Consider the following 22,437-nt stretch of genomic DNA (forward strand, 5'->3'; position numbering starts at 1 on the left):
TCGGGTCTTCTGCAAGAGCAGTGTACGTTTTTAACCTTTGTGTCATCTCCCCAGCTCTGTTTCCTTCCTCATTCTCTGCTGCTGCTGCTGCAGTGTTTGGGACTGACTCCATTCGCCTCCCTCATTTAGGCAAATGCTTTCCCCGAGCCGCGCTCTAAGCCTGTCTATTTTATTTTTTGTTCTCAGACAGACTCTCATTAGGTTGCTGAGGAGGGCCTAGAACTTGCTGTGGTAGCCCAGACAATCCTTGAACTTGGGATCCTTCTGCCCAGACTCTAGAAGAGCTGCAGTTACAGGCCTTCCCTTCCTCCACCCCCAGGCCCAGTTTATGAGGTTCTTTATAGGAAACAGACCCTGATCCTTAGGCATTTTTTGACTGAGCCTTCAAAGCCCAGCTCAGTGGCCCTGCTCTGGGAACACCGCCTACTCTTCCCCTAAACCCTGCTTTGTCATAAGAACTCCCAGTGCCCCTCTGCCTTCCTTTTCCCTGCCCTTGACATCTGACCAGTCAGTCGTACCGGTCACAAGCAGTCCATGTTTGCTCCGTGCTAGAAGCCAGGGACTCAGATGGCCCTAAGAAGTTCCCACCCAGGAGCTTTCTGTCCAGCAGTGAGGACATGCACAGCAGTGAGTCATGATAGTGTATTTATGTTACACTCAGCTGAAGGAAGTTTTACTTTCAATTTATTTGTCATTAGTGTGTGTGGACATGATGTGGGGGCACACGAAAGGACACACATGCAACCGTGCCTGTGTGGGGGTCAGAAGACAACTTCGTGTGCTCAGGTCTCCTTTTACTTTGTTGTTTGTTTGCCAAGACGGTTTCTCTGGGTAACAGTTCTGGCTGGCCTCGAACTCACAGAGATCCGCCTGCCTCTGCCTCCCTAGTGCTGGGATTAAAGACGTGCGCCACCACTGCCCGGCTCTCCTTCCACTTTTTCTTGGGTTCCAGGAATCAAAACTCAGGTCACCAGGTTTGTGCCGCAAGACTTTCCCCGCTGAACCACCTTGCTGGCCCCTTGATGAAAGCATTAACAGAGTATTTGTCACGTTTACAGTGGGCGTCAGCATCATGTGGTGCTCTCATCCTTTTGAGATTGGTTCCCACCGAGTTGCTCAGGCAGGCCTCAGACTTGTAGTCCCCCTGCCCCCGTTCTTCAGTGGGTAGGATGATCGGAGTGCACTCCATACCTGGCTCCTTGCTTGGCATTCCTTACCTTTATCATCTCCTACTAACTACATCTACTTCTACCCACTGCATGCTACAGGTAGGCAAACTGAGGACAAGAGCCATAAAGTAACTTGGCAAGGCCACCCTGCCAGTCAGTTACTGTACCCTGATTGGGACCCAGTTTTTCTAGCTGTGGGAACACAGCATGGGTAGGCGGTGGCACACAGTCCTGTCCCCTGCCCTGGGAGCCTGCTGAGGCTGTGCCTGGATCTGAGCTGCTGCTTTTGCTTCTTGTGTCCCATGTCTGACTAACTGCCACCTGTTACCCTGAGAGCTGGCAGCAAAGACCTTTCTGGCTGACTCACTGCCCAGTTACAGGAGGGTCCCTTCAAAGGCAGATGGTTTCAAGAGGGCCGTGAGAGGGAAACTATGCAAGGACTTCCCTGGGGAAGAAGGGCTCATGGAAAAACATGGCTGCCTCTGGTCTTCAGGGACCCTGGGTGGGTCCTCTGGGAAACCAGCTGGGAATGAAACTAGAGGTAATGATGTGAATGACTCAGAACAGGCTACGGGGCCTAGATTGTGTACCCAGTTATTGGCTTTGTGAATTTAATCCAAGGTACTTAATTAATCTCTCTGCCTCAGCCTCCTCATCCTAAGATTGGGTCCTCTCAAAGCCATGGAGGGCGAATGAGATCACGATGGTTACCACACGCTGCTCTAAACGTAGTCACTGTAGCTTCCATGGGAGGCGTCGTCGCTCATGGCTGTCTTGAGAACAGCTGCTGGGGCTGTAGAAGAGGGACTTGAAGAAATGGAGTTCCTGTGCAGCGAGGAGAGAAGTCCAGAGAGTCTCTTGGGCACTGGCCGAACTGCGGCCCCAGAGCAGCCTTCAGGCCTGGAAGTAGGCTGACTGAGCCCCCAGTCTGCCGTCTGGTCCTCGGTGACCTGACACCGGCAGACCTCAGAGACTCCTCTTCCCAGCATTCCCTCTAACTTCCCAGGCCTCGGGCCTGGGACAAGCTGAACCAGGAACATGTGGTCACCTCACCCTAGCAACTGTGGGTAGCATGGGACAGCCCTGCCTGCTCCGCCGTTTTCCCACCCCAGCAGATGGGGACAGCCTGAGAAATGTGAATAAAATGTTTTCATGGTGAAGGGCAGAGCAGCTGCGGAGAGCTCTGAGAACCCCCAGTCAATCCAAAATCTCGTGACATTTCTGTCAGTATGCATTTGTGTACACACATGTTCAGACTGCCGCTTCAACGGGAAGGGATGAACACCCTCCTCTCCCACAGACACTTCTCACAGGGAGCCAGCCTGGGGCTGCATTCAAGAGTTTGTGTAAGGCTGGGATGTGGAATTCCACACCTTCTTGCCTCACAGCTCTGGGTGGACAGGACGCCTGGAGGGAACGCTGTGGGGCCGTCGGGCCTCACTGGTATTGCCGCACACAGCTCTTGCGGAACTGGTTCTGTGGCTATCGACAGGTCACTTGGTCTCTCTGACTGACCGTATAATGGAGAATTAATTAAATGCTGTCTGAGGTCCATTCTAGCTGCCTTGTCTCTAGATCTGCTTCTAACTGTGTCTGCCCTACCCGAATTCCATCAGAGCTCACTCACCGCTGCCACACTTTGTGTCTGGAGGAGCCTTTCTCTTGGACTCTTGCCTCAGTGCAGGCCCTCTGTCACCACAGCAGAGACCCGTCTATTTACAGCTCTTTCCACTGCAGGTGTCTGCCAGTCCCGTGTTTGGGGACTCTTGGGCGATACAGGGTGCGGAAGGTTGGAACCAAGGCCTTGGGAGAGGGACGAGCTAGCACAGACCACAGGCAGGCATGCTCCTTTCCCCAGGGAGTCTCCTTCTCCTGACAGACACTGCCTCTCCCCCAAGCACTTTCCAGTAACTTGCTGCCCACTGCAGGCAAGAAGCCAAGAGTGAAGAGATCCGGTCCTTTCCTACAGACAGCCTGGGCTCAGCCTAGAGGCTCCTCAGGTCAGGTCTGGAGTCCCACAGCAGAATACTAGGAAGCAGGACCAAAGAGAGGATGGGGCGGGGGAGGGGAAGGGAAGGATGCCAGGGACATGACTGAAGCCCGGCTATCCTGGGGGCTGTCTTCAGTAGCAGAAAGCTTATTGTTCTCTGCTCCAGAGACCCAAGCCCAGGAGTGGCCTGTGAGGGCACATCCTGCCTCTCAGAGCACCAGCCTCTCATCTGTAGGAACACCAGCTGTTCACCTGCCATAGAGGACTCATCCCAGAATAGCATGGTCATCCCCATGAGCTTCCCACAAAGGTCCCCGGGGCCCAGCAGGAAAATATTGACACTCTAGCAAATGGCTGAGAGCTCTTTACCCCAGGTTCGAGACACCTGTGCTGGAGCAGAAGCCTTCCTTGCAGAGCCCAGGTTTGCCCTCTGCAGCATAGCAGCACTACCCAGCTGTTAGTGTCCTCGGGAGAGGGCATGTGCTTCCAGCACAGGGCTGGCTTGAGGGAGACCTTCAGGAGCAGCCAACACCCTCTGTGTGACTGTTCCCAGCCTGCTTCACGCACACACTCTCTCCAGGCAGGAGAACACAGGACAAGAGGCGTTTCCCAGCCGTCCTGCTGGGGGGAGATGGATGCTGTCTTGTTTACTCTGGGTTGTTGTCTTTAAAGTCTGTCTTCTCCTAAGGCAGCTGTTGTTGCTAATGCTATAGAGCAGGACCCTGGACACTCAAGGAAGGCCAGCTGGTGGCAGCTGGACTCTTTTTTTTTTTTTTTTTTTTTTTTTTTTTGTGGGGGCAGGGAGGGACTTTTTAAAGCGTTTATTTATGAGTGTGTATGTGTGCTTACATGTGTGCTATAGTCTGCCTGTGAGCATCAGAGGACAGCTTTTAAGAATTAGTTCTCTCCACTGCGTTGTACCCTGGGATCAAACCCGGGTCATCAGGCTTGGCAGCAAGCACCTTTACCCACTGAGCCATCTCAACAGTCCCTAGGGCTGCACTCCTGATCTTGGGAACCTGCTTTTTGGCCCATTATAAGAATTCTATTCCCAGGCCTGGTGGTGGCGGTGGTGGCGGCGGCGGCGGCGGCGGCGGCCACCTTTAATCCCAGCACTTGGGAGGCAGAGCCAGGTGGATCTCTGTGAGTTTGAGTTCCAGGACAGGCACCAAAACTACACAGAGAAACCCTGTCTCAAAAACAAAAACAAAAACAAAAAAATTCTATTCCCCTAAACTCAATTGACTCACTTTCCTATGACTAAATACCCATTTAAAGAGAATTTTAAACTTTTTAAACTCAGTTTTGGAGGGTTTTGTTTTTTGCCTTTTGTGTGTTTACATTGTGTGTGTGTGTGTGTTTACATTGTGTGCATGATTACATTGTGTATGTATGTGTTTACAGTGTGTGTGTGTGTGTGTGTGTGTGTGTGTGTGTGTGTGTGTAGGCCAGAGGTTAAAGTTGAGTGTCTTCTACAACTCTTTACCTTATATATTGAGGGAGGGTCTCTCACTTGAATCCAGAGCGGTTGATTCAACTAGTCCAGCTAGCCAGCTTGCCCTGGGTAATCCCTGTTTCTTCCTTACCATTGTGGGGATTCTGGGTGGTCTGCCATGCGCACCCAGAATGTGTGTGGGACCTGGGGGATCTGAGTTCCAGTCCTTTGCTGGAGCAGCAAACCCTTTTACCCACCTGGCCATCGCCCCTGCTGGAGCTTTTAGTTGTAAGACTGAATGGCCCTCTTGCTTTGGGTCTGTGGTGAGGCAGCACATTGTGGGAGCAGCACATGGTGGACCAAAATCGGGAGCCAAGGAGCAAGGAGAGAACCTTGGGCAGGGCCCTTATTTCCTCCCCTTCAAGGACACACTCCCAGTGACCTAAAAATCTCTACCTCCTAAAGGTTCTGTCAGCTTCCTACTCTTACTAACCCTTTAAACGTGGAAGCCCGAGACCATTCAAGATTCACGGTGCGGCAGGGCCTACAGTCTTTCTTTCAGGGCAGTGCGGGTCTCTGGGTAAGGAGCCGTGGCCCTGGCTCCACTCTAGAGCTGGTTGCCTGGGCCCTGTGGGTGCCAGGGACAAAAGGTGATGACTGTGGCCTGAAGGTTGTGAGAGAAGGCCCAGCGAAGAGTCCTGTTGTGCCCTGCGCAGACAGGATGCTCGGGAAGGACCCGGTGGGGAAGGCAGATGCACTTAACCGGCCACACAGTGGGGCCTGTCTCCCAGGAAAAGAAGACGCTTGTTTGGAGAAACTGCAAAGAATTTGAATATTGGGGATCGAGGGGGAAAGACAAGAGATGGGCCGGCAGCTGAGCACTGGGTGTTACTGGTCGACCCCAGCCTAGACAGCTTTTCAGCGCACAAGGTGACTCTTGAAGTCAGGAACATGTACAAAGCGGCTTTGAGGTTCCTTCCTACCCTAAAATGGAGACGTGTTTTTCCCTAGTATGTTTTCAGTGTCTCCTGGGAGCTTGGCATTGTATGGGACTGTGGTGGTACTGGCTTTGCCTGGGTCGGTACCTGAACATAGGAGGGCTTTGCTTTCGGGAGAACTCTCCTTCCTTCCCAAGGTTCTGGGGGATAATGAAGGCAAAGATCTGGCCAGGCAGGGCCTTGAGGATCATGGGTGTTTTCAAGTCAGCACCTACTGTGGAATTTGCCAGCTTAGAGCTTGCTAGGTAGGGAAGAGGAGGGAGCATTATTCTTGAGCAAAGGGTTCACTGTCTGTTGACTGAGCTGGCTTTGGGGTCTGAGTACTCAACATTGCATCTGGGTGCCCAGGTCTTCACCCACCTTCCTACTGCAAAACCAGACCAAAGAGCTCATAGGGAACATGGGGCTCTGTAACCAAACCTGGGCTCCCCAGAGCTTGGATCTGGAGCCTCAGCATGGTCTGTGACAGAGAACAGCGTGCTGCTGATGGTCAACACCACTAGGGAAATGGTTGGTGGGGGTCAGGATGGCTTGATGGGGAGGGAGGCTAGGAGAACTTAAATTTCAGAACTATGGTGTTGGCTGGGAGCTGGTATCAGATCTGGGTTCCCTTGTGCTTCTGCTATGACTTGCTCTGACTTTGGGCAAGTCCCTTTACGTTTTTAGCCTCTGTTGCCCTGTCTTTAGAGTGGATGGGATTGGGCTAAAGGCAGGGTAGGGTGGCAAAGAGATCTCACTCCACTTGCCAAAGCTGACTGATGGCTTTTGACCTCTTGGGATCTTGCCTGGAGCAGCAACCGGAGGTCCGGAAAAGCATGCCTCGGTTATGTACAGCCGTCTGCTACAAGTCTGGGATTGGAGGTCTCTGCATGTGCTCTGCAGGTTTGCAGACCCAGGCCTGTTCTCACATTTCTCCTGGCACTAATGCTTGGAGATTCTCCCGTCTCTCTGCCGTCTCCACTTTAACACCATTCATTGTCAGCCTGTGACTTACACACCTCCATGGTATGGAGCTCGCCGCCTTCCCCGTGACAGAACCATTAGATTCTTCTTCCCTACATGGGACATAAGTCAGCCTCCCTGAAGAGCTGCCATGGGTTCAGGAATAGTGTGATGCCTTGGATGCTTTGCACCTTGGTCATCAGTTTCATTTCTGTCTGCTAGAGGTGTATAGAGCTGCTGCTCTCCAACAGTTATGACAGTGACAGAAACAGTTGGTGAATGTTCTGTGAAAACATCGGCCCAAAATAGCTCAGAAGGTGAAGGTGCTTGCTGCCAAGCCTGAGGACCTGAGTTCAATCCTCCAGGACCCATATGATAGAAGGAAAGAACCAATTCCCACAAGTTGTCCTCTGACCTCCAACCACGTGCCATGGTGCATGCTCACACGTATATGCATGCACACGCACATATATAAAATAAATGTAAATTTTAAAAATCATTTATTTTATGCCACAGCCCTGTGAAGCTGGTATTATCCCTTCCGTTTTACAGGCAAGGAAGCCGAGGCTCAGAGAGTTAACAGAGCGGCCTTCTGAGACCAAGCCTGTGCACCTCTCGCCAGATGCTCTCCTGGTCCCCAGTCCTGTCCCCAACCTTCTATTCTTCTGGCTCCCCTGAAAAGCCCACGGCCTCCCGTTCTCTCGCCCTTCACAGGTTTCCATGTGATCCCCACCATCTCGAGCATCGTCCCGGAGAGTTGCCTGCTGATCGTGGTGGGGCTGCTGGTGGGGGGCCTGATCAAGGGTGTCGGCGAGACGCCCCCCTTCCTGCAGTCAGACGTCTTCTTCCTCTTCCTGCTGCCACCCATCATCCTGGATGCCGGCTACTTCCTGCCACTGCGGCAGTTCACGGAGAACCTGGGCACCATCCTGATCTTTGCTGTGGTGGGCACCCTGTGGAACGCTTTCTTCCTGGGTGGCCTCCTGTACGCCGTGTGCCTGGTGGGCGGTGAGCAGATCAACAACATCGGCCTGCTGGACACCCTGCTCTTCGGCAGCATCATCTCAGCTGTGGACCCAGTGGCTGTGCTGGCTGTCTTCGAGGAGATCCACATCAACGAACTGCTTCACATCCTTGTCTTCGGGGAGTCCCTGCTCAATGATGCCGTCACTGTGGTGAGGGGGCAGGGGCCACACCCCACGCACATGGGGCACAAGCAGTGCCTTACCCTTCCGCCGATGACGGTAGAGATGGCCAGTGTCCCTCCATGCTTGTGTGTCAGGCACTGCTCTGAGCACTGGAATGTACATTCCCTCTCTTACTCTTCAGGACAACCTGAGGAGAGATGTGCTGTTCTCATCTTTCAGAACTAGGAACAGCCCACGGAAGTTAGACAACTTGCTAGAATGTGGCGAAGCTGAGATTTGAGGCAGTGTGCTTGGCCCAGCTGTTGCCCTTGAGGACCTGAGCTCTTGGCCCGTGGGCCATTTGCTCCCTGGTCAGCTTGCATTCTGTTGCTGTCTTCCCAATTACTGGACCTCTTAGTGCCCTCTTTTCTTCATAGCCCATTTAATCTCCAAGGAGCCTTTTAGCTCTTGTGTTGGCCGTTTAAGAATTTGGTATGTGCAGGGTTTGGGGCAAAGGAAATGAAAGGAATATGCTCCCCAAACCTTAGAAGGTGATAAGTGAACTTAGTAGATCTAGGTTGACTACTTTTGTCCTCTGTGACTCTCTGCAGGAGATTCTTCCTCGTCCAGGCCTCTCCCGTTGACAGAGTAGTAGTGCTGTCTGCCTAAGGTCAGGCAAGGACCTGCACCTGGCAGAACTGCGTGTGTCTGTACATGTCTGTCAGCCAGTTTCCTCAGGAAGCAGATGTGTGCACACGCATCTGTCCCCTCCAAAACTAGACTCCTAAGAAAGGGTCTGCACACACAGAAAACACAAAAGACACAGAGGCCCATGCCCAGTCCTGCTGGCACTGCACTCTGCCATCTCCAGCCCCTTTGGATGCAACACCTCTGTAGAAACAGACTATTGCTTACCAGCCTCAGCCTCAGCTTCCTCCTGTGTTCTTCCTCACTTCTCATACCTCAGTCTAGCCTGATCATTCAGTTTTCCATTGTGGTCTCTTGTAACAGCAGCCCCTGCCAAGGGTTATACACGAGCCTCAGCTCATGCAGGATGCACAGAAGCTAGCCTGTCATGTTCCTGGGATTCCTATAGGAATTCTGCTTATTAATGTGTGTCTGAAGCCAGTCGGTCCCTAAGTTGAACCCTCCCCAGCTGAGTCTGGCTCTGAATCCATGTTGAAACAGGCATGCTTGCATCAAGTTGATAACTCAGATCTGGGTGTGTAGGGTCTGTGCCATCTCCTGACAGTGGTGACCATGTGGCCAACATTAGGTGTTCCAATGTGGCCAACCTTAGGTGTTCCGGTCTGAATGCGTTTTGCCTTAGCTGGTTTGCAGAGTGACTCTGGCTGTCTTCATTGAGGTTTCTGTTGCTGTGATCAAGTACCATGAGCAAAAGCAATCTGAGGAGGAAAGGGTTTCTTTCAGGTTACAGTCAGGTCACAGGTCACGTCCCATCACTGAGGGAAGTCAGGACAGGAATACAAGGCAGGAACTGAAGCAGAGACTGTGGAGGAGTGCTGCTTATTGGCTTGCTCAGCCTGCTTTCCTGTACAACCCAGGACCACCTGCCCAGAGGTGGTACCATCCAGTGAGCTGGGTCCTCCCTCTTCAGCCTTGAATTTAAAACAAACAGACAAACAAAAAACCCATAGCATTGGCTCCAGGCAGTCTGATGGAGGCATTTTCTCAACTGAAGGTCTTCTTCCCAAGTAGCTCTAGCTTGTGTAAAGATCGCAAAGACCAACCTCGGCAGTGGCATTCTTATCCAAGTGTTACCACATGAAGAAATGGAGGCGTTAAGAGGTTCCACTAGCTGATGAGTGATGCTGCTGGAGTCACATGACCCTCCACACACACCCACACAAGCCTACACCGTATTCTCTTTGCTGCTTGTCATAGCTCCAGGCTAGAAGGGAGGACCTGGCCTCTGCTGTTCCAGTGGCCCATGTAGTAGACGTGAGCACTCCTGAGCACCCCAGGCCAGGAGTGAGGTTAGCCTAGGGCGGAGCACACCTGCTGCTGAGGCCCAGCCTGCCTCCCAGATAGGTGTGGTCCTCCAGGCCTCACTGGAGCCCAGCCAGGCCCAAGTTGAGCCTTTTCAAGAGCTTGGTACAGGTGTGAACGCCATATTTCCAAGACAGTGATGCTGCCCCTGAGCTGCCTGGCATCAGGTCTCTGTCCTGTCACCTTCTCCTGTCCGCCTCCCCTTCCTCCAGGCCTGGAAATCCCATCTGGCTCCTGGCAGAGCTGTCTCGGGCTGGACCTGAGTAGACTGAGGAACCGCCATATCAGTCCCTCAGAACAAAACCCAGAGACCGAGGTAGCAAGTTCTGGGCCCAGTCTTGCCCCTTGGCAGGCCCCCCTGGCATGTTAGTTGACATATCTGAGCCTCCCTCTAGCAAGGAGATAGGGATCCTTGGCCTGCATACCGATAAAGACCATTGGTATGTGCTGACCATTTGTAGACTGTCCTACTCCAGGGCTGGGAGCTGTCGAGGGCCTCCAGCTCCACAGCGTCTGAGCTGTGTTTGTTGTAGCTCCCTGGGCAGCTTGTTTAAACGGAGATTTGTCAGTCCCACTTGGTGGGTCCCAGATGCCCTGGCCCCATGCGTTTTCAGAGGTTAACGGGTTTGCTGTTAGCTTCCTGCTTCGTGCTAACTAGCGGAGAGAGACACGCTCCAACAGAGATTAGTAGTGGACTCAGTGGTACCACCGGTGGTGGCAGGAGTATCCACTTAATTCTGTGACAGCGCTGTGACATGGGCGCTCCATTTGCCCCCACCGGTGGGGAAACGGAAGCACAGCAAGACTAGGTCCCTGGCCGTGTGTACAAAGGATGGTAGCTTGGCTGCCGGGCTTTAGAGTTTATGTTCATTTCCAGCAGGGTGTGCTGCGGGCCTCCAAAGGAAGGCCCCCAACCCCAGCCCAGGTTCTACACATGCTCAGCACTAGGGTTTCCCGCCGCCATATAGGCTGGATTCGTGGCTGTGGATCACGGAGGGATGAGATGAGCATGCACCGGTGGGATAACCAGGGAGCCGTGGGACATGGGACCAGGGCCCTGCCCTCCTACCCACCAGCCCGCCTGCCCTTTCCAGGTCCTCTATCACCTCTTTGAGGAGTTTGCCAACTATGACTATGTGAGCATCTCGGACATCTTCCTCGGCTTCCTGAGCTTCTTCGTAGTGAGCCTCGGTGGAGTGTTTGTGGGCGTGGTCTACGGCGTCATCGCAGCCTTCACCTCCCGATTCACCTCCCACATCCGGGTCATCGAGCCGCTCTTCGTGTTCCTCTACAGCTACATGGCTTACCTGTCAGCTGAGCTCTTCCACCTGTCAGGAATCATGGCGTGAGTCTGGGCGTGGCAGGTGGCAGGCTTGAAGGGGAAGCTACTTGGCATGACATCCCCAGACCTGTGTGGTCACCAAGGAGCTCCCCAGCACCTGGACTCTGGACTCCAGACTTCACCGTGTCCACTGGAGTGGTCCAGGTCATCAGAGGCTGCCCGTGGGAACACTCCAGTAGACTCTGGGATTCAGGAATCTGAAGGTTGTCTGAAAGCAGATGAGGCAAAAAGCAACCCGTGTTAGAGGGTTAGTCTTGGTCACAGGAGGCAGAATCTCTGTGCTCCCGAGGAAGCCCCGAGCTCGAAGTTGTCAGTCCCGCCACATCCTCCCTTTTCCCCAAAGTGAGTGACTAGATGGAAGCTGGCACAGGCTCCCTAGAAAGAGCTACTAGCATATTACCCCACCTGCGTAGGAAAGCCCTGAGCTGTCTGCTGAGTTTGAAGTGGGCCATGGGACACAAGTCAGTGAGGAAAAGGAGAACAGAGGTAAAGAGGCCAGTCTAAACTGGGGGATTCGGGGTAGTAGGAAGAAGCCTGTAAAAGTCCCAGAGCGGTGCTTCTCAACCCTTTTAGGGGTCACCAAAGACCATCAGAAAACACAGATTTTTACATTACAATTCGTAACAGTACCAACATTACAGTTATGAAGTACAATGAAAATAATTTCATGAGAACTGTATTAAAGGGTCTCAGCGTTAGGAAGGCGGAGAAGCAGGGCTCTAGTGGGACCCTGTGCATTGTCAGCATCGAACATGGAGGGAAACCAAGAGACCAGAGAGTCTGTCCCTAGCTGTCATTGGGCAGAGGCAGTGTGGCCTTGGGGAAAAGGCCAAGACCTTGGAATTGCACAGACTTTATTTAGTTTCTTGCACTGACTCACCTCAGCTGGACAATGGTGGTGATCTTATTTTTCCAAAAGTCCTGTCTCTTGTCTGCAAAATACAAGAATTCCCTGGCCCTGTGTGTCAAGGAGACACGGTGGGTATTTGGTCCTTACGAGTTGCCTAGTAAGCAGGTGGTTGGTCAGCCTGTTAATAGTAGGTGCAGCTCACTCCTGAACCCTTTCCTTCTTCACCCCAAGACTCATCGCCTCAGGAGTAGTGATGCGCCCCTACGTGGAGGCCAACATCTCCCACAAGTCACATACCACCATCAAATACTTCCTGAAGATGTGGAGCAGCGTCAGTGAGACCCTCATCTTCATCTTCCTTGGAGTCTCCACTGTGGCTGGCTCCCACCAGTGGAACTGGACGTTTGTCATCAGCACCCTGCTCTTCTGCCTCATCGCCCGGGTCCTGGGTAAGGACCAGACCTAGGCTAAGGGAGGAATGTGTGTGTGTGCCCCGTGTGAAGGAGCCAGGCTGAGGAGGGACGATGTTGATACAGTGTGAGGCTAGGTTGTGGGGTGTGGATGTGTGTTGGTGTTTCTAAGAGCTGGACTGTGGTATGTGTGTGTGGTGCTGTTGTATATGTGTGCTAAGGTGTATAAGATCTGTGTGCTCTAATGTGTGTGACACACAGTACTAGCTGGGTTGTGTTGTATGGTAGGATATGTAAGGGAATGGGCTGTGAGTGTCCAGTACAGTGTATTGAGGGTACTGGGCTGTGGGATCTTTATATATGGAGGAGCTGAGTTGTGGGGCATGTCCAGTATAGCATGTAGTGGAACTAAACTGTGCAGTTTATCTATTATAGTGTATTGAGGGGCTGAGCTATGAGGTATCTCTGGTATAGGTGTAGAGGGGCTAAGTTGTGGGTGTCTACCATGGTGTATTGAAAAGCTGAGCTTTGGGGTGTACAGTCTGAGGAGGGGCTAGTTTGTGAGATAGGTGTAATACAGTGTGTTCCTGGCTGAATGGTTCCTAGCTGCTCCCATTTCTTCTCTGCAATCCTGACACCGTTTGAAACCGTGGAGCGGGGAGAAGCCCCATGCTCATAGTGAGTATGGGGGCATTGCAGACGATGTCACAGTGAGTCATAGTGAAGGGCTTTAAGACCCTCCAAAAGCCTAGTGGTCTTCTCAGGCCCTCAAAACCCAGCCTATGACCCTGAGCAAGTATTCTGTTGTCACGGCACACAGGCCCAAAGCTACCAGCCTAGTGTCACCTGTGGGGTCTAGCTCCGTGGGTTCCACCCCCATATTCTAGATTGTCCTCACTTCAGTGGCTAGACCGCTGCTTCCCTCTGCGTCTTACTCCATTTCTCTGTGATGAGACCCGAGTCTGTGGTTCCTATTACATTTACTTGGGGCCCTTTGTATGATGTGTGCCTGTGCACATGGAAGCCAGAGGTCCACAGTGGGTGCCTTCTCCTGTCCCTCTCTACATTTTTTTTTAATTTTTTTAAAAAAAATTTATTTATTTATTATGTATCCCTGCAGGCCAGAAGAGGGCACCAGATCTCATTACAAGTGGTTGTAAGCCACTATGTGGTTGCTGGGAATTGAACTCAGGACCTCTGGAAGAGCAGTCGGTGCTCTTAACCACTGAACCATCTCTCCAGCCCTCTACATTTTTTAGTTTCTTGTTTGGAGTTTTTTATATGTTTGTTTGTCTGAGACAAGATCTTACTGTGTAGACCAGGCTGGCCTAGAACTCCTGGTAATCCTTCTGCCTCCGCCTCCTGAGTGCTGGGATTACAGGTGGGATTTTTATTGTTGGCAAGCAGGTTTTGTGTGTATGTTTTGTGATGCTGGGGATCAAACCGAGGGCCTCATGCACGCAGGCGAAGCACTCTTCTGCATCCCTCCCTCAGCCTGCATTGTGCAATTATGGTTTATTATGGACAATTCCCACTATATAGTAAAGGAGAGATAATAGAACCATTATCTCCTTCCTGCTCAGCTGTTTTCATAAGTAACAGCACAGTGCCACTCTACTGTCTCCTCCCGTCCCTTGACCTGTAGCCTCTGAAGGCCTCTGGGATATCTTCAGAACAGGTGCAGGCTGAGGGCCCCAGGAAGTGAGTGAGCTAGAGGGGCTCGTGGACAACCTGACCTCCCCTCTGCCTGCTCCCTGGCAGGTGTGCTGGGCCTGACCTGGTTCATCAACAAGTTCCGCATTGTCAAGCTGACCCCCAAGGACCAGTTCATCATCGCTTACGGGGGCCTGCGAGGGGCCATCGCCTTCTCTCTGGGCTACCTCCTGGACAAGAAGCACTTCCCCATGTGTGACCTGTTCCTCACTGCCATCATCACTGTCATCTTCTTCACAGTCTTTGTGCAGGTGCTGGGCCTGGGGTGGGCATGCCCCTGCCTTGGGGACCCTGATTTTCTGGTGGAAAGAGGAAAGCGTGTTGTGTGGAAGGGGCTGTGGGTACCCTGTTGTGAACTTGCCGCATGACTTTGGGCAGGCCATCCCCCTTTGTGGCCTCAGTTCTCAGTTGTGGTAATGTGACATTGTGAAGTCAGTGATTAGTATATGAAGTGACCAGAGTGCTGCCCAACTTCATTAAGAGCCACTGATGTGGCATGGGTAGCTGGCAGGCCTGAGATCTGACTGCCTCAGTGGTTTCATGGTTTGCCATCTCCAGCAGCACAGCACAGGCAGCTGGACCATCTCTTGAGCCAGGAAGCCTGAGGCTTCACTAGCTGTGTTTCTTGGGGAGGAGTACCTGTCTGTCTCAGTTCCCCGTTTGTGAAGTAAGGAGACTGGGCTATGTGATCCCCAAGAGTCCTTCAGGCCTGCTGGCCAGTGACTTCTGAGCATTTAAATGACCCAGGCTCAGCAGAGCTCCACCCCTGTCTCTAGTCGCCCTCCCCAAGGGAGGCCTGTGGGGGATGCTGCACACTGCTCTCCCATAGCTGACTGACCTAGAACAGGTGAGAAACTCTGTTGGGCATCTGTTTCTCTTCCATCCTCTGTCTTTCCTGGGCACTAGTCCTCACATAGTGCCAGATGGGCACACCTTTGCGTTCTCATGAGAAAATACACAGAGAGCCCTCTTGGAGTGGGTGCAGGTTCTGTCCTTTTACAGGAACGAGTTCCTCTTTGGCCTCCTGCCCTGCTCTGTCCTCAGAAACACTGCTTTATCCTGACTTTGCTCTTGAGCCTGTTTGGGTTTCCAAGCCCGCTTTCACTGAAGGTGGCATGGTGCTGACCCCCTTGAGCCAGCCTGACTCTGGGTCTGCTGCTTCTGGCCTTAGGAAATCACTCAGCCTCTCTACTGCTCAGTTCCCTCATCTGTAAAATGGGAACATTTTAAGGAGCCATCTTTCAGGGATATTGCAGGCATTGTAGCACAGGTACTAGTGAACACGTAGAGCCTGTGAGGGAGGCAGGGCAGAGGAGGTTCTCTATCAGCAGGGCATGAGTCCTTGGGCTGCAGAGCAGATCTGTGGTGGAGCCGGCCCTGGACCCAGGCCCCAGCCTGATGGGCAGTGAGGCTTGTTCCACTGGTTGAGCTATCAGACCTCTGACTGCTGTCTCCGGGAGAGGTGGGCTTTAAAGACCTGCCTTTATTTACACACTGAGGTAGAGAGTTATAAGCCCCCCAGTCCTGGGAGATGGAGGACCTCAAAGGGGAGATCCTCCTTGCCTCGGAGGCCCTCAGGAAGAAGGGAGGTCCCTCAACCTTCTTGCTGGTTGGCAGAGCCAGGATGTCTGACACTCACCTGCCCTCCAGGGCATGACCATTCGGCCCCTGGTAGACCTGTTGGCTGTGAAGAAAAAGCAAGAAACAAAGCGTTCCATCAACGAGGAGATCCACACACAGGTACTGGGCTGGGCTGGGCCTTGGGTTGTAGGAGAAGGCTGGAGCTGGGGCCCAACTGGGCCTTGAGCCCGCCTTCTCTCATCCCAGTGCTAGGTGGTCTCTCAGCCCCCTGGGGCCCCCTGCCAAGCTCGAGCTGAAGGGAAAGTGTGGTGTGAGCAGTTGGGAGCTGTTATACCGTCCCTGCCTCTGCTTGAAGCCAACCTTTGTCAGTAGTTGTGGGTTCAGAGAGGAGATGTTCACCAGTGTGTGGCTTGGGCTTCAGGATGAGTAAGGGGAAGGCGCCACCTCCTGGCTACTGCTGGAACTACAGGGCCAGCTAAGCAGACCCATAGTTGGGGTAAAGGAGGGTCGGGTAGGAAAGGAACCCAGTAGTAAGGCTTGACCTGGCCCTGGGCCCATTTCAGTTCCTGGACCACCTTCTGACAGGCATCGAGGACATCTGTGGTCACTATGGCCACCATCACTGGAAGGACAAGTAGGTGAAGGTCTGGTGGGCAGAGGGTGGGGAGGGCAGTTAAGGGTCCTTGGGGGCCTGGACATCTTCTCATGCCTAGGAACCAGCCCCACCTACCTCCCTCCTCCCACAGGCTCAACCGGTTCAATAAGAAGTATGTGAAGAAGTGTCTGATAGCCGGTGAGCGTTCCAAAGAGCCACAGCTCATCGCCTTCTACCACAAGATGGAGATGAAGCAGGCCATTGAGCTGGTGGAGAGTGGAGGCATGGGCAAGATCCCTTCTGCTGTTTCAACTGTCTCCATGCAGTGAGTGCCATTGGCCAACCTGGGCAGCGTCTGCACCCATGTTAGCTCCCCAGCCCTAACCTGTGTTCTGTTGTCCCAGGAACATCAACCCCAAGTCCGTGACTTCGGATCGCATCTTGCCGGCACTGTCCAAGGACAAGGAGGAGGAGATCCGCAAGATCTTGAGGAGCAACCTGCAGAAGACCCGACAGCGGGTGAGGTCCTGCCCAAGCCTGGCACCTGCTCTCTATCCCCTATCCTGCTTCTGCCTCCCACACACCTAGAGCCTCCCTGGCCCTGGCCTTCCAGCCCAGCTTCTGAGTCCTTTCCTCCCTGATGGCGGTTCCTCCCTCAGCTGCGGTCCTACAACAGACACACGCTGGTGGCCGACCCCTACGAGGAAGCCTGGAACCAGATGCTGCTCCGGAGGCAGAAGGCCCGGCAGCTGGAGCAGAAGGTGCGTGTCAGGCCGGGCCTGCCTTCCTCACATGCAGGAGGCTGGTTCCTCTTCCTGCCTCTCACCACAGGGCACCTCAGGCTCTGTCGAGCTCCGAGCTCCGCTGAGGGCATGGACCTACTTTAGACACAGACAACAGATCGTGAGGTTAATTAATGGTGTGAGGCTTTGGGCCTCATCCCCTGAGGAGTGATGTGGGGAAAGGGTGGGGTTGGCGGGGAGAGAGAGAAAGATGTGAATGCAAGGGACACTGGGAAGTGAGCCAGTAAGACTGAGTGACTGGGTGACTAGTGTTGAGGTGGGCCACTGGGGTGGAAAAGAACCTGAAGGGGTGGTAGAGGTCACAGAGTGCCCAAAGAAGGAAGAGGCTTGTTGAAAGGTAAGGAGCTGAGCTCAGTTGTGATGTAGTGGGTTTGCACGGCCTGGGGGCCATACAGGATTTAGACATGCCACTCCAAGTTTTTTGGTTTTTGGTTTTTGGTTTTTGGTTTTGGTTTTTCGAGACAGGGTTTCTCTGTGTAGCTTTGCGCCTTTCCTGAAACTCGCTCTGAAGACCAGGCTGGCCTCGAACTCACAGAGATCCGCCTGCCTCTGCCTCCCGAGTGCTGGGATTAAAGGCGTGCGCCACCACCACCCGGTATCTCCAAGTTTTTTATTGCTGTTGTTCTAATTTTTTTTTTTTAAATCTAGAATCTTGGGGTCAGATGTGGGCTGGAGACAAGGCAGATCTGTTTAGTCTGCCCACGTCAGTGTGGGTGCTGGCGCAGGCAGTGGAAGAGCCCATTGAGGAGCCACTGCCTCAGTGTCTTCCAGAGGACTTCTGCCAGCCCACTGCCCACACTCACCCCGTCCACTCTCTCTGTCAGATCAGCAACTACCTGACGGTACCGACCCACAAGCTGGACTCACCCACCATGACGCGGGCCCGCATAGGCTCAGGTAAAGGGCTAAGGAGGGGCCTCAGAGTCACAGGGGAAGACAGGCCTTCCCCATCACGACCGTGTCCATGTCAGAGAGGGCAGCATAGCGCTGCTGTCAAACCTGGGCACAGAGGTGCTGCCAGTGGCACTCAGGATGAGGACTGCCACGGAGCCACAACAGAGCACCTGACAGGGAGCAACAGGGACAGGCCTAGGCCTCCAGGTCATGACTCAGGGAAAAGCCCGATTTCTTTCTTTCTTTTTTTAAAATTTAACTTTATTTTATGTGCATTGGTGTGAGGGTGTCAGATCCCCTGGAACTGGAGTCACAGACAGTTGTGAGCCGCCATGTGGGTGCTGGGAATTGAACTCTGGTCCTCTGGAAGAGCAGCCAGTGCTCTTAAGCTCGGAGCCATCTCTCTAGCCCAAAGCTCTATTTTTTTAACCTGTGGGACACCAGTGGGAACCCCTGACCCAAGGAAAGCAACCATCTGGTAGAAGAGCAGCTGGTAGCAGGGGGGTCACTGGGGCCCATGTGGACAAAGTCGTGAAGCCCATAGACATGGTTGCATCATGGGAAGGTCTGAGAGCTGCTAGGAGAGGCTGAAGGGGTCCTTGAGGTGTGGCACATACTGAGCAGGGCTCAGGCAGAACCATCTGTTCTTTCCTTTCAATCCACAGATCCACTGGCCTATGAGCCTAAGGCAGATTTGCCCGTTATCACCATCGACCCAGCCTCCCCACAGTCGCCTGAGTCTGTGGACCTGGTTAATGAGGATTTGAAGGGCAGGGTCCTGGGGCTAAACCGGGATCCAGCAAGGATGACTCGGGAGGAGGAAGATGAGGATGAGGATGGCGTCATTATGATGCGGAGCAAGGAGCCCTCATCCCCAGGCACCGACGATGTCTTCACCCCTGGACCAAGTGACAGCCCCACCTCCCAGAGAATACAGCGCTGCCTCAGTGACCCAGGCCCCCACCCGGAGCCTGGGGAGGGAGAGCCTTTCATCCCCAAAGGCCAGTAGAGCCAGGCCAGTGGTGTCCCATAGACTCTCCCACAGAGTGGGGGCTGGGAGCTCCCTTGCCTCCTGACCTGGATTGGCCCTGCCCCCTTCCCACGCATGGCAGCTGGGTCCACACCCCCACTGCAGCACGGCTTGCCCCTGCCTCCTGGGAAGTGTCCTCTCCCACCAGAACTGCCTTCCCAATCCATTTGGCAGAACAGCTGGGCTGCTGAGGCAGGCCCCGCCCCACCTCGAGATCCAGGCTCTCCCATACAGGAACCAGGGCTCCACGAGGCCCTCCCTTCCCGCAGCCCCCTCCTCATCCAGACCAGTTTTCCATCTCTGATCATCATTTATAACCAAAGAGCCACTGGCTCCACTGTGGTCCCACCAGGAAAGGAGGGAGCTGAACCTTCCTTGGCCTTGACCGGGCTCTCCCGTATCTGAGGACAGCAGGCATGTGGCTGGGAGACAGATGGGTGACCCATGGCAGACTCACACTACTCCTGCCAGCCATGGCACCCTGGCCAGCCTCCTGAGCTGCCCTCACTCAGAGCTGCAGGCTGAGGGCACCTCTGAGCTCCCTGCTGGGAACTGGGTGATGGAACAGTGGCGTGACTTGGGTGATGAGGACCACTGGGCCTTTCTGGGGCTGTGACATGGGAGGGAATGCCCCCTTTTTACACTTGGTTTATCCGCACCTCCATGTAAGTACGATTCTGTTTGCACAGAGGCACTCCTGTTGTTAGACCCTTTGAAACCCCCACACCATTCAGAACTCACCCCCTACCCCTCCTCCTTCCCTCCTGCTGTTGACAACTCTCCTTCCCTAAATCGAACCTCTGCCTGCTGGGCTCTTCTGCCCACAGCACTGGTGGAGATGTGACCTGACATGAGCAAGGGCCTCCTGGCACCACCTTGCTCGAGGGCACGCCTTCACTTCGGTTGGCCTGTGCCTCCACCACCCCTATCCAGACCACCTGCATACCCAGCCTGCAGTGAAGCCCAGCCCTGGGGATAGGCTTCCCCCGAGGGTCTCCTGTCCTGGCCAGGGCTGCTGGAGTAGACAGCACTGGACCCCAGAGGCCTTTGCTCACAAGCACATAACTCCCTTCTGCCGCCATGGCTGGCCCAAGCCAACGGGCGTCTATCCAACCCCCAAGCACTCCCTCCCCAGGATTGTGCAGTAGTCAGAGGGGTCCCTCCCAGGGGAGGGGGCCCTGGGTGCTTGACCCAGCTCTCTCCATGCAAGGTGACAGTGACAACCAAGTACAAAGCCACCACAGCTCTGCTCTGCGCCTGTACAGAAGAAACTGAACCTTTTTCATATTCTAATAAATCAATGTGAGTTTTTTATAAGAGTCAGGGCTGCTTCCTGGGAAGGAGGGTGCCAGAGGAACTATGCTCAAAGACTGGCACAGAAACACTGCCACCATCAGCTGCCGGTGGGGTTGGTACTGTGTGCCAGGTACTGCAGATACGGTGAGGTGGGGCGGCATGTCTGCACTCGGGGCCTCAGCTTGGTGCTCACACAGCTGGAAACCCCTGGTGTGTCAGCAGGGCTGCAGGGCATTATCAGGGAGACTCCTGACTGGTACCCCAGGACTGACACCTGGGAGACATGCAGGCCTGAGGAAGGCCAGTGGGGGGCATTCTCTGGAATTCCTCCTGCTCCTGTGTGGTTTTTCTCTTTTCCTTAGTCTTTTTGCTCGGCTTGAAAAAACAGTGTGTCTGGCTCGGGGGAGCAGACGGGAAGGACGGGATCTTGTAGTTTATGGTTGGGATCTAAGGGCAATGCAGAGTCTCTGAAGCCCTGTGTTTTCTCCTGGGAAACAGAAGCTGTACCATTGGAATAAGGAGTTGTGGGTAATGCAGAGCTGGGAACTGAGCCGCATTTCCAGTAGCTGACCACCAGAGGGCAGTGAGGTCTCAGCTCAGAGGAACCTGTGCTGGCCAAGAGGCTCTGCCCAGCCTGGGACCTAGATTCAGAGCTCACTTAGGATGTCTGAAGCCGGCCAGGCAAAAAGGATTATAGGAAAGGACCACACTGCATTCCTGTATTGATGTCCTACCAGGGGACAGCTGTAACACTCAGAAGGTGCTGGCAGCGTTATGGATACCCACCAGGGATGAGGCCCAATGGATCTCACTTCGGAAAACATGACCTCCTGCCCCCTCCCCCCTCCCCCACTCTGCCTGATCCCAGGAGGGGGGCAGAAGTAGGAGGATTCCTTGAGGCCAACCGGGGGCTCCATGGCCACACCCTGTCTCAAGGACGACAACAGTAAAAGGTTCTAGAGCTGAAGGTGAGAAAAGAGCTGTGATTCTGACAGCTGCTGTCCCAAAGTCACAGCACAGCTACCCGTGGGTGCTCCAGAGGACCCACCGCCCTGGCCACCGCACACACGGTGCACATAAACTCATGCTGGCACGCACATGCACATACATCAAAACATAACTCTTACCAGGCCATGGTGGCACACACCTTTAGTCCCAGCACTCAGGAAGCAGAGGCAGGTGGGTATCTGAGTTCAAGGCCAGCCTGGTCTACAGAGAGAGTTCAGGGACAGACAGAGCTACACAGAGAAACCCTGTCTCCAAAAAACCAACAGCAATAAGAAAGATTTTTATGTCATTTTTTTCTTTAATGGAAGGCGGGGAAACAGCTTTATCCTCAACACAGGAAACAAAATCTTGGCAACACTGCATCCTCGTCATCCTTCAATCCTACTTAGGGATTAACTTGAAACATTAATCTTCAGAAACTGAGTATGGTGGCTCATACCTGTAATCCCAATAATCCCAGTACTCTGGAGGCTGAGGCAGCCTAAACTAAACATTAAAATAATTGGCTGGGAATATGGCTCAGTGGTTAAAGAGCTTGCCAAGCTTAGACCAAGTTTCGACCCCCTGTATACATGTAAAAAGTCAATTTGGCAGTGGGGTGGGGTGGGGTGGGGTGGGGGGATTATCCCTGGAGCCCGATGGCCAGCCACCCCTGGTGCACTTTAGGTTTAGAGAGAGACCCTGTCTCAAATTGAAGTGGAGAGGGTTTGAGGAAAACATCTAATGTCACACACCAAAACCTTCTAAAAAATTTAGTCATGGGGCTCCTTGGGACAATAGAACACAAAAACAGAAAACGTGAGCAGCATTGGTTTTATGGCGGGTCACACGAGACCTTCGATGGCACTTTCCTTATAACTTCAGATACAGGGAGAGTCTTTGCCCCCAGCCTCTTGAGTGATGGGATTAAAGCATGTGCCACCGTGCCTGGAGTTTCCATTCTTACCACGGGCAATGCCATGGCTGATCGGGATCTTTACCTGGTGGGCTGAAGTAGGAGGATTTGTTGAGTCCTACCTGGGGCTCCCTAGCCCCACCTGCCTCAAGAATAGCAATAACATCAAGTTCTAGAGCTGGAAGGTTGAGAGAAGGGACCTGTGACTGTTGTATGCCCCCTTTCCCTGTGTGTTTGCACTTGGTACCGCTGTGATGGTTGTTGGGTTCCCTGGTCCCCCAAAACTAAGGATCACAGGAGTACTGGGAGGCCTCTGGTGAACCCCACGATTCCAGCCAGTCTTTCTACC

General features: G+C 53.5%; 1 protein-coding gene across 1 annotated transcript in view; it reads left to right on the forward strand.

Moving 5' to 3' along the window:
* Slc9a1 (solute carrier family 9 member A1) overlaps positions 1–20,208 on the forward strand; it is a 56,335-nt gene extending 36,127 nt beyond the window's left edge. The window contains exons 2-12 of the mRNA XM_036177430.1: positions 7,249–7,709; positions 10,766–11,016; positions 12,095–12,312; positions 14,035–14,237; positions 15,637–15,726; positions 16,131–16,201; positions 16,314–16,487; positions 16,567–16,681; positions 16,822–16,923; positions 17,790–17,862; positions 18,525–20,208. Coding sequence (XP_036033323.1) covers positions 7,249–7,709; positions 10,766–11,016; positions 12,095–12,312; positions 14,035–14,237; positions 15,637–15,726; positions 16,131–16,201; positions 16,314–16,487; positions 16,567–16,681; positions 16,822–16,923; positions 17,790–17,862; positions 18,525–18,868 — 2,102 coding nt within the window. The 3' untranslated portion in view covers positions 18,869–20,208. The remainder of the gene's footprint in view (positions 1–7,248; positions 7,710–10,765; positions 11,017–12,094; positions 12,313–14,034; positions 14,238–15,636; positions 15,727–16,130; positions 16,202–16,313; positions 16,488–16,566; positions 16,682–16,821; positions 16,924–17,789; positions 17,863–18,524) is intronic.
* The last annotated feature ends 2,229 nt before the right edge of the window (positions 20,209–22,437 follow it).

This window comes from Onychomys torridus, chromosome 2 (genome assembly GCF_903995425.1).
Source record: "Onychomys torridus chromosome 2, mOncTor1.1, whole genome shotgun sequence".
Lineage (NCBI taxonomy): Eukaryota > Metazoa > Chordata > Mammalia > Rodentia > Cricetidae > Onychomys > Onychomys torridus.